Raw genomic sequence first — 14,309 nt, 5'->3', positions numbered from 1 at the left:
ATGTAAATCAAAAACTCACTGCTCTGTTCTCACTTATTTGTGGGATCAAAAATAAAAACAATTGAAATCATGGACATAGAGAGTAGAAGGATGGTTACCAGAGGCTGGGAAGGGTGGCAGGGAACTTGCAGGGCGGCGGGGGTGGGGGTGGGGGGTAAGAATTGTTAATAGGTCCAAAAAAGAATTGAAAGAATGAATAAGACCTACTATTTGATAGCAAAATAGGGTGACTATAGTTAATAATAACTTAATTGTACGTTTTAAAATAACTTAAAAGTGGGCAGGGTACGGCAGCTCATGCCTGTAATCCCATCACTTTGGGAGGCTGAAGTGGGAGGATCACTTGAGCTCAGGAGTTTGAGACTAGCCTGGGCAACATAATGAGACCTTGTCTCTACTAAAATTCAAAAAAATTAGCCGGATGTATTAGTGCATGACTATAGTCTCAGCTACTTGGGGGACAGAAGCAAGAGGATCGCTTGAGCCCGGGGGGTCGAAGCTGCAGTGAGCCATGATCGCGCTACTGCACTCTAGCCTGGGTGACGGAGCAGTATCTTGTCTCAAAAAAAAAAAAAACAAGATGAATAAATAAACAAATACATAAATAAAGAGTGTAATTGGATTGTTTATAGCTCAAAGGATAAATACTTGAGGGGATGGATACCCCATTCTCCATGATGTGATTATTTCATATTGCAGGCCTATATTAAAATATCTCACATACCCTATAAATATACACCTACTATGTATCCAAAAAAAAAACTTTTTTTTTTTTATTTTGAGATTGTCTCGGTTTGTCGCCTAGGCTGGAGTGTGGTGGCATGATCTTGGCTCACTGCAACCTCTGCCTCCCTGGTTCAAGCCATTCTCATGCCTCAGCCTCCCAAGTAGCTGAGATTACAGGCATGCACCACGATGCCCGGCTAATTTTTGCATTTTTAGTATAGACAGTGTTTCACTATGTTGGCCAGGCTGGTCTCAAACTCCTGGCCTTAAGTGATCTGCCCGCTGTGGCCTCCCGAAGTGCTGGGAGGTGTGAGCCACCATATCTGGCCATAAAATTAATTATTTTTTAAAAAAAAATACAAAGAGCAGGGTTAAAGAATGAAAGTGACTCATCAGACAGACAAAAGTGGAATAAGAAATCTGGGGAAGAAGGACTAACATTGGGATAGAAAACTGCCCTCTACTTATATTTTCCTCAATAAATGAGAATTACAAATTAAAAAAAAAAACACTGCTCCACTGTACGACATTTATGTACACAGAATATCCCACATGGGCTGAAATATCCATTCTTAAAGCCATGTTTTGCCCTTAACTGGAATATATGTGAGTCAGGGAAAGACATGAAGTCTACTGTTATATCTTGATTGAAGGCTTTGCCAGCACAAGGATTGTTTGACAACCTGGGTGTTTTTATGCACCCAGCGAATAAATGATAATAAGATGAAAAGTGAGTCAGGTCACACTTTTCTTTTGTAAGATAAAAGGACAGATTGAGAAAGGGGAGAAAGGAAAGAAGAATTGTTTCAACGGCTTTTTCAGGAAGAGGAATTTTAGGAAAGAATTAATCCAGATGAGGCGTAGCAAATTGATTCCCTTGAAACAATGTTTCCTAAATAACCCTTGGAAAGTCTTCCTGTACGCAGTCTCCAGTACGAAAACTAATGAGATAAATAATGATATCTCCTGATCCTTTCAGTCCTCACTGCTTACCCCAACTCTGAATTCCTGTAGCTCTTATGTTCTGTTTCTTCACCATTTAGGAATCAGTTTCTTTTTAAGTGACTGTAAGGTTAGCAGTCTTATTTTCATGTGTGGCTGCTGGAATCAATCTCATTTTATACTACACTCATATCACATGCCCAGGTATGATGGCAGTTCAGAGAAGGAGGGTAGTGTAAGCTGGAGGCAGCAGTAGGACCTGTTTTGAACCCTCAATAATGAGAAATTTGATAAGAACAAAGGGGGAATGCATTCTAAGGAAGAGCAGCTTCTCTAGGATATAAATTCAGCTGCTGTAACAAAGATTCCCATTAACAGCAATTACTTAACAAGCTCTCTCATGTCTGAGCACAAGTGGTCTGAGGTGATAGGATGCCTCATGGTGTTAAGGACACAGGTTTCTTCTAACTTTTGCTCTGCCACCAGCTAAGGTATAGGCCTTGTCCTCATGGCCAAAAATAATTATCTTCTGGGTCTATGTTCTGACGAGAAGGGAGAAAATGAGCAAGAGGAGAACATACCCTTTTCTTTTAAAGGTACAACCCAGGTGTTTCAAACATCACTTTCCTTCACATCCCACTAACTAGAACTTAGTCACACCACCAATGTTGATTGCCAGGGAAGCTGGGGAAAAATATATGGGCTTTAGCTGGGAAGCCACACGCCCAAAGTGAAACTTGAGGTTTCTGTTACTAAAGAAAAAAAATGAGTGGTCTCATAGAGAGATGTAGAAAATTACAAGATAGAAGGGAGAATGTGAAAAAACAATTGTACTGGGAATGAGAGGTGAAGCTAGCTGGGCTTCTGGGTCAGGTAGGGACTTGGAGAACTTTTCTGTCTAGCTAGAGGATTGTAAACACAACAATCAGCGCTCTGTGTCTAGCTAAAGGATTGTAAACACACCAATCAGCACTCTGTAAAAACATATCAATCAGCACTCTGTGTCCAGCTAAACGATTGTAAATGCACCAATCAGCACTCTGTAAAATGGACCAATCAGCACTCTATGAAATGGACCAATGAATGCTCTGTAAAATGGACCAATCAGCAGGATGTGGGGGGACAGGGCCAAATAAGGGAATAAAAGCTGGCTACCCGAGCCAGCAGCAGCAACCTGCTCAGGTACCCTTCCACGCTGTGGAAGCTTTGTTCTTTCACTTTTCAGAATTAATCTTGCTGCTGCTCACTCTTTGGGTCCACAATATCTTTATGAGCTATAACACCCACCGCAAGGGTCTGCAGCTTCATTCCTGAAGTCAGCGAGACCACGAATCCACCGGGAGGAACAAACAACTCCGGACACATCACCTTTAAGGCTGTAACACTCACTGCAAAGGTCTGCGGCTTCACTCCTGAAGTCAGCGAGACCACGAACCCACTGGAAGGAAGAAACTCTGGATACATCTGAACATCTGAAGGAACAAACTCCGGACACACCATCTTTAAGAACTGTAACACTCACCGCGAGTGTCCGTGGCTTCATTCTTGAAGTCAGCGAGACCAAGAATCCACCAGAAGGAATAAATTCCAGACACTGGAATACAAGAAAACATGACTATAGTACCTGAGGAGTTGCAGGTGCAGGAAACGAGGGTTTGTGAAGAATATCACCAATAAAGTTCCTTGCCTACTTTTTTTCTTTGAGATAGGGTCTCACTCTATTACCAAGGCTGGAGTGCAGTGGCCCAATCTTGGCTCACTGCAACCTCTGCATCCCGGGTTCAAGTGATTCTCCCACCTCAGCCTCCTGAGTAGCTGGGATTACAGGCACACGCCACCAAGCCTGGCTAATTTTTGTATTTTTAGTAGAGACGGGGTTTCACCATGTTGGCCAGGCTGATCTCAAACTCCTGACCTCAAGTAATCTGCCTGCCTCGGTCTCCCAAAGTGCTGGGATTACAAGCATGAGCCACCGCGCCTGGCCTGCTTACTTTTATAATTTTTTAGGCAGGTTTAGTGCTGGTGAGATGTACGACAGTGTGTATGGGTTTGTGTGCAGGTTAGGTGCTTACTATCAAAGTGTGGTCCAAGGTCTAGTAGCATCAGCATCACTTGAGAGCTTGTCAAAAATGCAGAATCTAGGTAGGAATGGTGGCTCACACCTGTAATCTCAGCACTTTGGGAAGCTGAGACAAGAGGATTGCTTGAGCCCAGGAGTTCTAAGGCCATTTTGGGCAAGATAGCAAGACCCTGTCTCTACAAAAGAAAGAAAGAGAGAGGAAGAAGAAAAAAGAGAGAAAGAAGGAAAAAAGAAACAAAGAAAGAGAAGGAAGGAAGGGAAGAGAAAGAAAGAAAGAAGAAAAAGAGAAGAAGGAAGGAAGGAAAAAAGGAAAAAGGAAGGAGAAAGGAAGAAAGAAAGAAGAAAAAGAGAAGAAAGGAAGGAAGGAAAAAAGGAAGGAAGGAGAAAGGAAGAAAGAAGAGAAAGAAAGAGAAGAAAGGAAGAAAGAAAGAGAAGGGAGGGAGGGAGGGAAGGAAGAATCTTAGGCCCCAACCAGACCTACAGAACTGCAATCTGCATTTTAACAAATTCTTCAGGTAACATCATTTATCATCACATTAAAGTCTCAGAAGTACTGGGCTAGTTTATGCTATGGTGTGGAATAATCCTAAAAGCTCTGTGTCTTGAAACAACTAAGATTTATTTCTCACTGATGCTGAAGTCTGTCTGGGAGCAAGTAGGCAGCAAGTAGGGAACTCTGCTTCATGTCATTCTCACCAGGGCCCCAGGCTGACAGAGTCTCCACCATTTGAACAATCACTAGTCATGTGGCAGAGGAGGAAAAGTGTGACTTTTGTGCTTCCCTCGTATTTCACTGGCCAAAGCAAATCCCACGGCCATGCCTATCTTCAAGGAGGTGGAAAAAAACATCTTACTGTGTACCTGGAAGGAGGAGAATCAAAATACTGCTGAAGCTAGGGGATCCTCAAGGCAGGCAGGCCTTCCAAAGGGTTATGACAATACAGATGTAATCAGATTCAGGGAAAGTATATCAATACGAAGGAAAAGGAGAGCATAAACAGAAGAAACAGTTCAGAATGATGATGATTCTGAATGGGCAGTCAAGGAAGACTCCAGCTTTAGAGTCTCATTTATTGGGCAAATAATGAAGACTTTCATGGAAAACGAACATTTTGGAGGAATGGGTTGGGGTGGGGAGTGGAAAGGCTGAGCTTGGAATGGACATGCTAAGTCAGAAATCAAGGTGGATATTCACCCCTTGTTTATCTTTCCAACCTCATGTTGTAGCCCCTCCCCACTCACTCACCATGCTCCAGCCACACTGGTCTTCTTTCTGTTCCTCATGCACCAACCTCGTTCTCACCTTAGGGTTGCCGTACCTACTGTTCCTTCTGCTGGCATGCCCTTCTCCAAGTCTGTCATGACTGGCTCCTGTCTATCATTCAGAACTCACCAAACATGTCTCCTCAGAAAGGCCTTCCTTGGCCATAAAAATGTAGCCACCCAGTCACACTATATCATACCACCCTATTTCAAAGATCAGCATAGGATCCAGAGCTGACATTTTTTGTGTGTTTTTCTCTGTCCCACCTCCCCACCCTCATCATTAAAAAGCTCCATGAGAACATGGACTATGTCTGTCCTGTATCCCCAGCTTCAAGTACACAATTGGTACTCAATAAACATTACTGAATGTTCCCATGGAAATTTCAGTTAAAAGTATGCAATAAGGGAAATAAAGATAGGGTTCCAATGAGGACAACTGGTTTGGAATGGCAAAGTTCTCTAAGGTATTAAAGATGACCAAGAAGCATTAAACGTTTAGGGATGTTCCACTTCAATGGCTAGAGAAGTGTAAGCGACTGAGAAGTCTAAAAGGTAGAGTGGTTTCTGAAGCTAGTAAAAAGTGCCAATGTGGGGTGGCGGCAAGTGTTATCTGTGTTAAGAAAAATGGGAATAGGAAAAAGACCGATGGATTTGGAAAGGTCATTTATGACCAATGAATAAAAGTAAAAAATGTAAAAAGCTTAAGGAGAGAAAGGACATAGAGGTGGATAGGTCATTACTGGAGTAATCTGGCAGTAAAGGGAATTAGTACTCTAGCAGGATTGAATGGGTTTTTGTGAGACCTATTCATTTCTTAAGTTAAATATGCTAGAGAAAAGGAGAGACTGAACATGCTGTGGGGGAGAAGTTCCTTTTAAAAAAATTTTTTGAGACAAAATCTTGCTTTGTCACCCAGGCTGGAGTGTAGTGGCGTGAACAAGGCTCACTGCAGCCTCGACCTCCCTGGCGCAAGCAATCCTCCCCCAAGTAGCTGAGACTACAGGTGCACACCACCATACCCAGCTAATTTTTGAATTTTTGTACTTTTTTGTATTTATTATTATTTTGTAGAGACGGGGTTTTGCCATGTTGTCCAGGCTGGTCTCGAACTCCTGAGCTCAATTATCGTCCCACCTCGGCCTAAGTGTTGGAGTTACAGGCATGAGCCACTGCGCCGGCCAGGGAGAGGTTACCCAGGTTAATGGACCCCTAGGGTGTCCACATGGCACCTTCAGGGACTCTGAAACGCAGAAATGATATGCAAAATTTGGGGTGCACACAGGAGATGGGAGGTGGAAGTAGGAGAGGAGAATTCGTAGCTTTATTATTTTCCAAACGGTCACGACCCAAAGGTTAATAACAACTGCTGAAGAGAGTAGAAAAAGTTTTTAAAAAGGAAGCCCAGAGAAGGGCTAAACTTTAGAAAGAAAAAAGGAAAACATCTTTCCTATTCCAGGAAAACCTATAAACAGATGGAGAAGTCCACAGTTGCATCATTTGGGTAAAACAGAGAAGACACAGCTGGAAACCGCGGGCGGCTTGTGCCAACACGCTCAGGGAAGGCAAACGGAAGAAGACGCCCGTGCTCCCTGGCGCAGGAGGTCCTAAGGCCGGGAATCGCTGGCCTTGCCTTTCAGGACCGGGGCTGACCCGAGGGAGGGAGAAGCCCTCATCGCCAGGCGGGGGACCCATCAGCGCGCCGGCTCAGGGACAAGATACTGATGCTTCAGACTCGGCCAGGCCGTGCGTCCGAGCTTCCCCACAGCCGCCGCACTTCCCTGCTGCCTTTGGGATGCGGTCTCCAGCCCCGCCTCGCCACCGGCCGTCATCTGCGAATCATCCCGCCCATTTCGACATCTTCCTTCCCCGCCTTCGGCTCTCGGCCTGGCGCAGAGCCCAGTGACAGCCGGGGCCCGGGGAACCTCATTCATTCAACACTTGCTGGGTTTACTGTGCGAATGTGGATGCCAGGCTCAGTGCCGGGCGCTGGGGCCTGAGGAGCACCGGCTCCGGCCAGGGGGCCCAATACTCCAGACCCGACCAGAGTCTAGCGGGCCGCCGTAGTCCCCCCTGTCGGTGAGGCGGTTCCCGACCCGCATGTCGCAACGGCTTCCCGGACAGGCTGCGGGTCGCGCCAGCCAGGGGATGACCGGCCCAGGCCAGCCCCGCCTCACGCCCGCGACGAGATCCCGCGGGAACACGGCTCTCCGGGGCCAGGGCCGCCCGCTCTCCAGCCACGCGTCTCAGAATTTGAGGAGCGCACTGGAGCGCGGGTCGTAACGGCGCCCGTCAGCAGTTTGACGTTGAAGGCCTGTCACCGCCCCGCCCCCGACGCGATCCCGCGCACAGGGACCACAACTCTGCAGGCGCTAGTGAGGGGCCCGAAGTCGGCCCCTAGAGTCCCTGGGCGCGTCGCTCTTTCTGTAGCCAATCGGGGCCCGACGTGGTGCGGGCCAATGGCCGCGGTCAAAGTATCAAGAGTGGTTGAGCCTATCAAAGTTCAGCCTTAAGTTTCTCCCGCCCTTCTAAAAAGTCAGAGGCGGGTTGATCGCACATGTCGGCCAATCAGTGACCAATAAACAAGAAGCTTCCAAGATCAAAGGGGAAAAGGTGGGATGTAGGCGCTAGCAACGCCTCAGGGCTGAGGAATGACAGGCGACTTCGCTAATACTACCGGCTGATTTTTCCTACGTAAGGAAAGGGGTGGGTCTAACTTGGCGTCTCCACCAATGGTTCGTTGGGGGGCGTGTCCGCGGGGCCAAGCGGGAGCCGGAGGCCCCGGGCTCTCTGGGCCGCGCCTGAGGCGGACACTACGGGGCCGGGGGGCGGCGGCGGCAGTGGTGGCAGCGGCGGCGGGGGTGGGCGCCGCAGCTGGCCCGGGTGGATGGAGTTGGAGGGGCGGGGTGCTGGCGGTGTGGCGGGGGGGCCGGCAGCAGGGCCCGGGCGGAGCCCCGGGGAGTCGGCGCTGCTGGACGGGTGGCTGCAGCGGGGCGTGGGCCGGGGGGCCGGCGGCGGGGAGGCCGGGGCCTGCAGGCCCCCGGTACGACAAGATGCGGACTCCGGCCCGGACTACGAGGCGCTGCCGGCTGGAGCCACTGTCACCACGCACATGGTGGCAGGCGCCGTGGCAGGGATCCTGGAGCACTGCGTGATGTACCCCATCGACTGCGTCAAGGTGAGACCTGCACCCGGCTTCGAACCCGACCTGGGGCTGACCCGACCCCTGGGTCTTGTCCGGAGCCAGGATCCCGGCTGAGAGCCGGAGCCGACATGGGTTCCTTCCTGGCTCCTGCCACTACCACATGATTCGAACCGACACTCCATTCAAGCAAGGTCCCAGCTGGGAGTTGATCCCAGTCAGGAACCAGGACCTATTTCTAACCGTCAGTGAAATCTGAATCGGGACTCAGGATCGAAAATCTGTCAGCCAAAGCCCTGGACCCCACCTGGGACTAAACAGGAATAGGGTGGGATGGGGTATCCCGAAGCTCAGGTAAGTGCTACTAACTCGATTAAGGTGAAGCCAACTGGCGTGAACCAGACCCTGAAATGGATCTAACGGCTTGAGATGTTTTCTGGGCTAGTGCTTTTACAAACTCCTTACTGTGTCTTCCCTTACTGACGGGGCAGGAACCCGAATCTGGGATCTCTCAGCTAGATAAAGGACTTACATGTTAAATCTTAACACATGAGTGATTGGAAATCATTGTGCAGTGAGAATGCAGAATTCCAGACTGGAAGTAATATGGGAAAGATCGTATTCAGGAAAAGGTTTCAGTTTCTCTGTGAAGCAAGCATGATACCCCACCTATTTCCTGAACATGAAAATTGAGCTGGGATTAGGACTGTATGTTCAGGGAGCACATCAGCCTCCAAACAAGAGAGATGAAACTGATAGCGTATTTCTTTGGCCACCTGAAGTTGACAAAAAGGGAGAAGTTGTCTAGAAAGGAAGTGTGACGGTATTAGAAAGTAGATGTAAGTATGAAGAAAATGGAATGAGATCAACAAGAGGACACGATTCTTGTGAAAGTAAAACTAATTGCATTCACAACCAAGCAGGATGATTTATGTGTACTGAAGTCGGGTCCTTCTGAAGAAAGCTGGGTGAAGAAAGAAACAGATTATTGTTCTTTACAGTTCTTATTCTTGTACATTAGTAAAGGTGCCAGCCATTAAAGGTGAGGACTGAATTGAGGGAGAGGTAAACTAGAGGGGACTGTTGATATGACAAAGACCGATGCCTCCTTTACATGTGAAGGGTGATAGTCAAACAGTAACCTGGCAGCTTTTTGATGTATGTTTTCTCTTCAAATCAGGAAAGTGTTACGTATTCAAAAGGAGGAGAGAATCAACTTGGGAAAGGCAAAGTAGATCCCTTTTACTTCCCTTTGGTTCCGGTACTGTTTCATGTTTTCATTAGAATGTGGATAAGGAAATGGGGGGAACGCTCATTAAGCTTTGTGAATGACAGCAAACTGGCAGGAGTATTTTAACACAAGGTAACTCCTAACAAGGGCCATATCCATTGAAAACGGGGTAAATGCACTTGACTAAAATGGACATTAGAATGTTAAATGCGCTTGTCAATTGCGAGAAATAGAAATAAACAGTAAAATCCATGAGAGAGAAGTAACAACATTGAAATGTAAAACAAGTAAGTACAAATAAAAAAGATGCACACATTATATGTATAGACTCTAGGTTGAATGACTTGAGTTAATAATGCCGTATATCCAAAAGTTAATATAATCTAGCTGCAGAGTAACCTCCCTAGACTTAGACTGTGAGTAGAGTGCAGGGTTTAGGATGCTGTTTTTCTGGATGGGTATTGAATGGAAAACAGATCAATGAAAACAGTGAAAATTATTTAATGGCTTGAAAAATACAGTGTAATAATTTGTCTTAGAAATATTACTGTAACTTATCAATTTAACCACTGTTCCATTATAACATAATGGGAGGTTATCTCCTTACTCCATATATTTACATAGTGCTATTGTTGCAATAAACATTTTATAAATCCCTGTTAAAAATGCTTCTAGAATATTTGGGTGCATGTCCTTAAGGGAGGCAAATCTTTGCCCTGTGACAAGATGGGATTGATTTTGCAGGAACAAAAACTATTCAGAATCAAATATGGTGAATAAAGTGGGAGGTCAAAATGGGTAATACTGCTTGGCGTGAAAATAAGGTGGGACTGGAAAGCAAGGAGACTGCTTTACTTCTGAGGCCTATAAACCCGTTGAGGAAACACCTCTGAAAGAGAAGTTCCAGAAAGGTTTTGCATAACCACAGCATTGCTGGAATAAGTCAATTGTAGCCTTCCAAGGTAACTATTTTGAAGAACAGTTCTTACTCATTTACATAAGCTTTGGAATTTTTGTTTTTTAAAAATTAGTCATACAACATTGCAGTTATGCCTGAAAGCCCTCCATTAAGGAAATAATGATTTGAGAAAAAAATGCTCAGGAGTTGTCAACAATATGAAAGCTTATTTTAGAAGGCTCATTTTCACTTGCACTTAATGCTGGGATTTAAATGACTTAGAGGGAAGAACTAGGTGAGGCCAGTATGATTTAGTGTCAGTGAGTATGTTAAACGCTTTTGTGCAGGCATGAAAGTAAAATTCAAATCTCTTCCTTCAGAAAAGACTTCCCAGTTTGCTTGTCCCCGGCAGCTATCCTTCTTGTTGGCTCTGAAGTGGTAAAGCAAATATCCACTTATATAATAAAGAGGGGAAGAGCAGAGGGAGATAAATCTCCAATTTCCAGATGTCAGTGGTATCTATACATATTCACCTGTGAAAGATTAGGAAATGGAAACATTAGCTTATTTGATTTTCTTGCATCTAGTAATAAGTATTCAGTGATCTTGTGTGCCAAGCACTATCTGAAGTACCTTACATACATTTATTCATTTAATCTGTGAAGCAACTTCATGAAGTAGAAACCATTTTCATTATTTTACAGTTGAAAGGAGGCTTAGGGAACAGTTATATAACTTGTCCAAGGTCACACAGTTTAAGTGGCACACTTATGATTTGAACTCAGTGTATCAGACTCTCAAGTCTTCCATATAGCTTCCCAAAAGCAGATTACAAGAACCAGGCAAGGCACAGAATTTCACAGTAAAGCTTGTCCCTGAACATATGACCTTCAGATTAATAGTGGGACATGTAAATCATTATAGCCACAGAGAAACTTTAAAAGGAAAACAAAAAATACAAAATTAACCCTGATTTATTGGTGGCTATGGACAGTTAGTTGCCCACGTATATTTGTGAAATGACTTATACAGGAGGCAATGCTACCATGATCTGTAAATTCTTAGATATGAACAAATATAGAATCATTTTGAATACAATAAAAATCTTTGTATTTCTAGCACCTTACAAATTACCAATGGCTTTTACATACCTTTTCTCTTTTAATCCCCACAACAGCCCTATGAGCCAGTCATTCTTGGCCTCATGTTATAGATGACAATTTTGAAGCTTAAAGAGGTTAAGTGACATACCCAAGATCACACAACTAGCAAAGCTGAGGCTCAGACTCAGGCTTTTTGACTCAAATGTGGCTTGTCTTTTACCAAACCACTTACTTCTCTACTGGGTCGTTTGGCTTTTCTCCAAAGCCCGGTAGAGGTTTTTCATATTGAGGCTTTTCAGAAATTTTTACTTAGATATTTCATCTTTCTGTAAAAGGCAGATTTATTGGCCCACAAATATGGGGAGCCATATTCATTTTTATATTTGGCATAGCTTATGCCCAGGTCCTCTCCATAAGGATGTATTTTTATGGAGTTAGAATTGTTGAGTTAGATTTAGATGTGTATATAGAATGTTCAAAGTAGCTTCCCACAGTCCGGTTTTCTCTTGGGGGTGAGGAGTTCCAGGCCTCCGAAGCCAAACCGTTCAGAATTGGTAGCCAAATACACCATTGACTGCAGCAGAGCAATGCAATTGCTGAACATTCCCCCTATACAAGATCAGTTTTGAATAAATGCATGGAAACACGATAAGCTAAGAGGCTCAATTTATCTTTGCTTATTAGTAGCTCTAGCCAGCATTTGACCCGTAGTCTCTATGAACAACTCTTCTGATGGATTTTATATGCCTTGTGTGATGTGAAAGATCAGTAAACAAACCCTTTATTGGAAATACATGAGGTTTTGTGGGGGGAAGTAGGAAAGAATGTGTCAAATTGTGATAAGTGATACTGTATAGAGTATTTCTGATTGAACATCCAGTAACTAACCTTTTAAGCTTCCAGTTTTTTGTTGGTAGCAGGCAGGAGAAAATAACCAGAGGAATGTGGATTGCTTGCAGCTAATTGGGACCTGTTCGTCTGGTTAGTTTCTTTTCTCCCATGCTCTTGAGGAAAGGTATTACTCTTGGATTCCAGTTGGACAAGAGGAAGGTTCAAGCTTTTTTTTTTTTTTTTTTTTTTTTTCTGAGATGGAGTTTTGCTCTTGTTGCCCAGGCTGCCGTGCAGTGGCTCAAACCAGCGAAGGCTCACTGCAACCTCCGCCTGACAGGTTCAAGCGATTCTCCTGCCTCCTGAATAGCTGGGATTACAGGTGCACACCACCATGCCCGGCTAATTTTTTTGTATTTTTAGTAGAGATGGGGTTTCACCTTGTTGGCTAGGCTGGTCTCGAACTCCTGACCTCAGGTGGTCTGCTCGCCTCGGCCTCTCAAAGTGCTGGGATTACAGACGTGAGCCACCGTGCCTGGCCGAAGGTTCAAGCTTTTAAATCCAAATAGAATCTAGTGATTAGATTGATGCAGAAATTTAAACTGTACTTGGGCATCACTTGCTCCCATTGGCTCACCAGTGATTGTAGCTGATACAGTTATGTGACAAAAGATTCATTCATTCAGCAAACAAATCAGAAGTGCTTATTGTGTGTCAGGCACCAGACATTGATTTTTCTTTTTAGATATTGATTTTATATTAACTACTAGTTTCCATGTTACTTTACCTTGAATTGGGTCAGTAGATGAGAAATTTTCCTGGGGAGACACACTCTTCAGAAAAGGTCTAATTTAGGGAGGTGTTTCGAATAAGATTAATTTCCCAAATTTCAACAAAACTTTGTCCAGGAACATCATATGAAGTGTCTACCCTATGCTTTTATTCCAATCATTGAATCTTTTAGAGAGATTCCAAGGATTATGTTTCACTGAGACTGATTTTATTTGCTAATGCCAATTTTGGGATTCAATCAATTTAGATTAGAAATCTGGAAGGGCCTTTCAATATTGGAGACTAGAGTGGTTTCTAACTAGACACTCCCACCTTTGCAGTTTCAGGGTAAACTTTCTTTCCCAAGAAATAAAAGCATCTATTAAGAATGCTACTTCTGCCAAGACTCTGTGTAGACCCAGCCACCATTGCCAGATAGTCTGAAAAAATATTAAAAAATTAGCCGCCCCTCAGTGTGTGGTCATGAAGCAGGGCCAAGGGCACTCTTTAGGTATAAAGCATAAAGTATGTCATAGACAGTAAATACTTGAATTTAGAATCCATTTGTAAAGAACTGTCAGCTTGAGTGTATTAAGGCACAAAAGCAACTTCTGAAACACAGGCTTGATATTTGTTGCTGGGGCTCTGAATCATTTTGGAGTATCAGGACACTTAGCAATTGGTCGGATTATTTTTTCAGGGAAAATAATGGTGTTCCATTCTTAGGGTCATAGATAACTAGAAAAAGAAAGGTCCAAGGCTTAGAAGAAAGATCAGCTATAGATTGGAAATAAGCTGAAAGCCAGATATCCCTCTCACAGATTGGCACAGCTCCATGTAGAAGGTCTGCCCAGTGTGTTGAGGTGGGGCGAGAAGTTGGCATTGCTGACATTGCGCTTCTCCTTGCTGTAATTTCAGACCCGGATGCAGAGTCTACAGCCTGACCCAGCTGCCCGCTATCGCAATGTGTTGGAGGCCCTCTGGAGGATTATAAGAACGGAGGGCCTATGGAGGCCCATGAGGGGGCTGAACGTCACAGCAACAGGCGCAGGGCCTGCCCACGCCCTTTATTTTGCCTGCTACGAAAAGTTAAAAAAGACATTGAGTGATGTAATCCACCCTGGGGGCAATAGCCATATTGCCAATGGTATTGAGCCTTCCTGTGCTGGTTCCCCCACTTTCCCAACTCTTTGGGCTTTGCTGCTGTCAGTGCTTTCCAGTCTCAGCATGGTTTGGAGCTGAAGCTTTGGGCTGGGATAGGCCAGATTATAAGGGAGGGACTTCCAAACCTGATGTTCTCAGACAACGGGCCGCTTCAACCCTGC

At 44.8% G+C, this 14,309-nt stretch overlaps 1 protein-coding gene across 3 annotated transcripts in view; it reads left to right on the top strand.

Moving 5' to 3' along the window:
* The window catches only part of SLC25A28 (solute carrier family 25 member 28), a 48,031-nt gene that overhangs the window by 30,729 nt on the left and 2,993 nt on the right, over window positions 1–14,309 (top strand). The window contains exons 1-2 of one of the 3 annotated variants that reach the window (XM_054503567.1): window positions 7,795–8,189; window positions 13,903–14,131. In XM_054503567.1, coding sequence (XP_054359542.1) covers window positions 7,899–8,189; window positions 13,903–14,131 — 520 coding nt within the window. In that variant the 5' untranslated portion in view covers window positions 7,795–7,898. Of the gene's footprint in view, window positions 1–7,794; window positions 8,508–13,902; window positions 14,132–14,309 lie in introns of those variants that run through there. The other 2 variants (XM_054503568.2, XM_054503570.2) reach the window with 2 other exon arrangements.

This window comes from Pongo pygmaeus, chromosome 8, assembly GCF_028885625.2.
Source record: "Pongo pygmaeus isolate AG05252 chromosome 8, NHGRI_mPonPyg2-v2.0_pri, whole genome shotgun sequence".
Taxonomy (NCBI): domain Eukaryota; kingdom Metazoa; phylum Chordata; class Mammalia; order Primates; family Hominidae; genus Pongo; species Pongo pygmaeus.
This window is presented reverse-complemented; position numbering and strand designations above follow the sequence as displayed.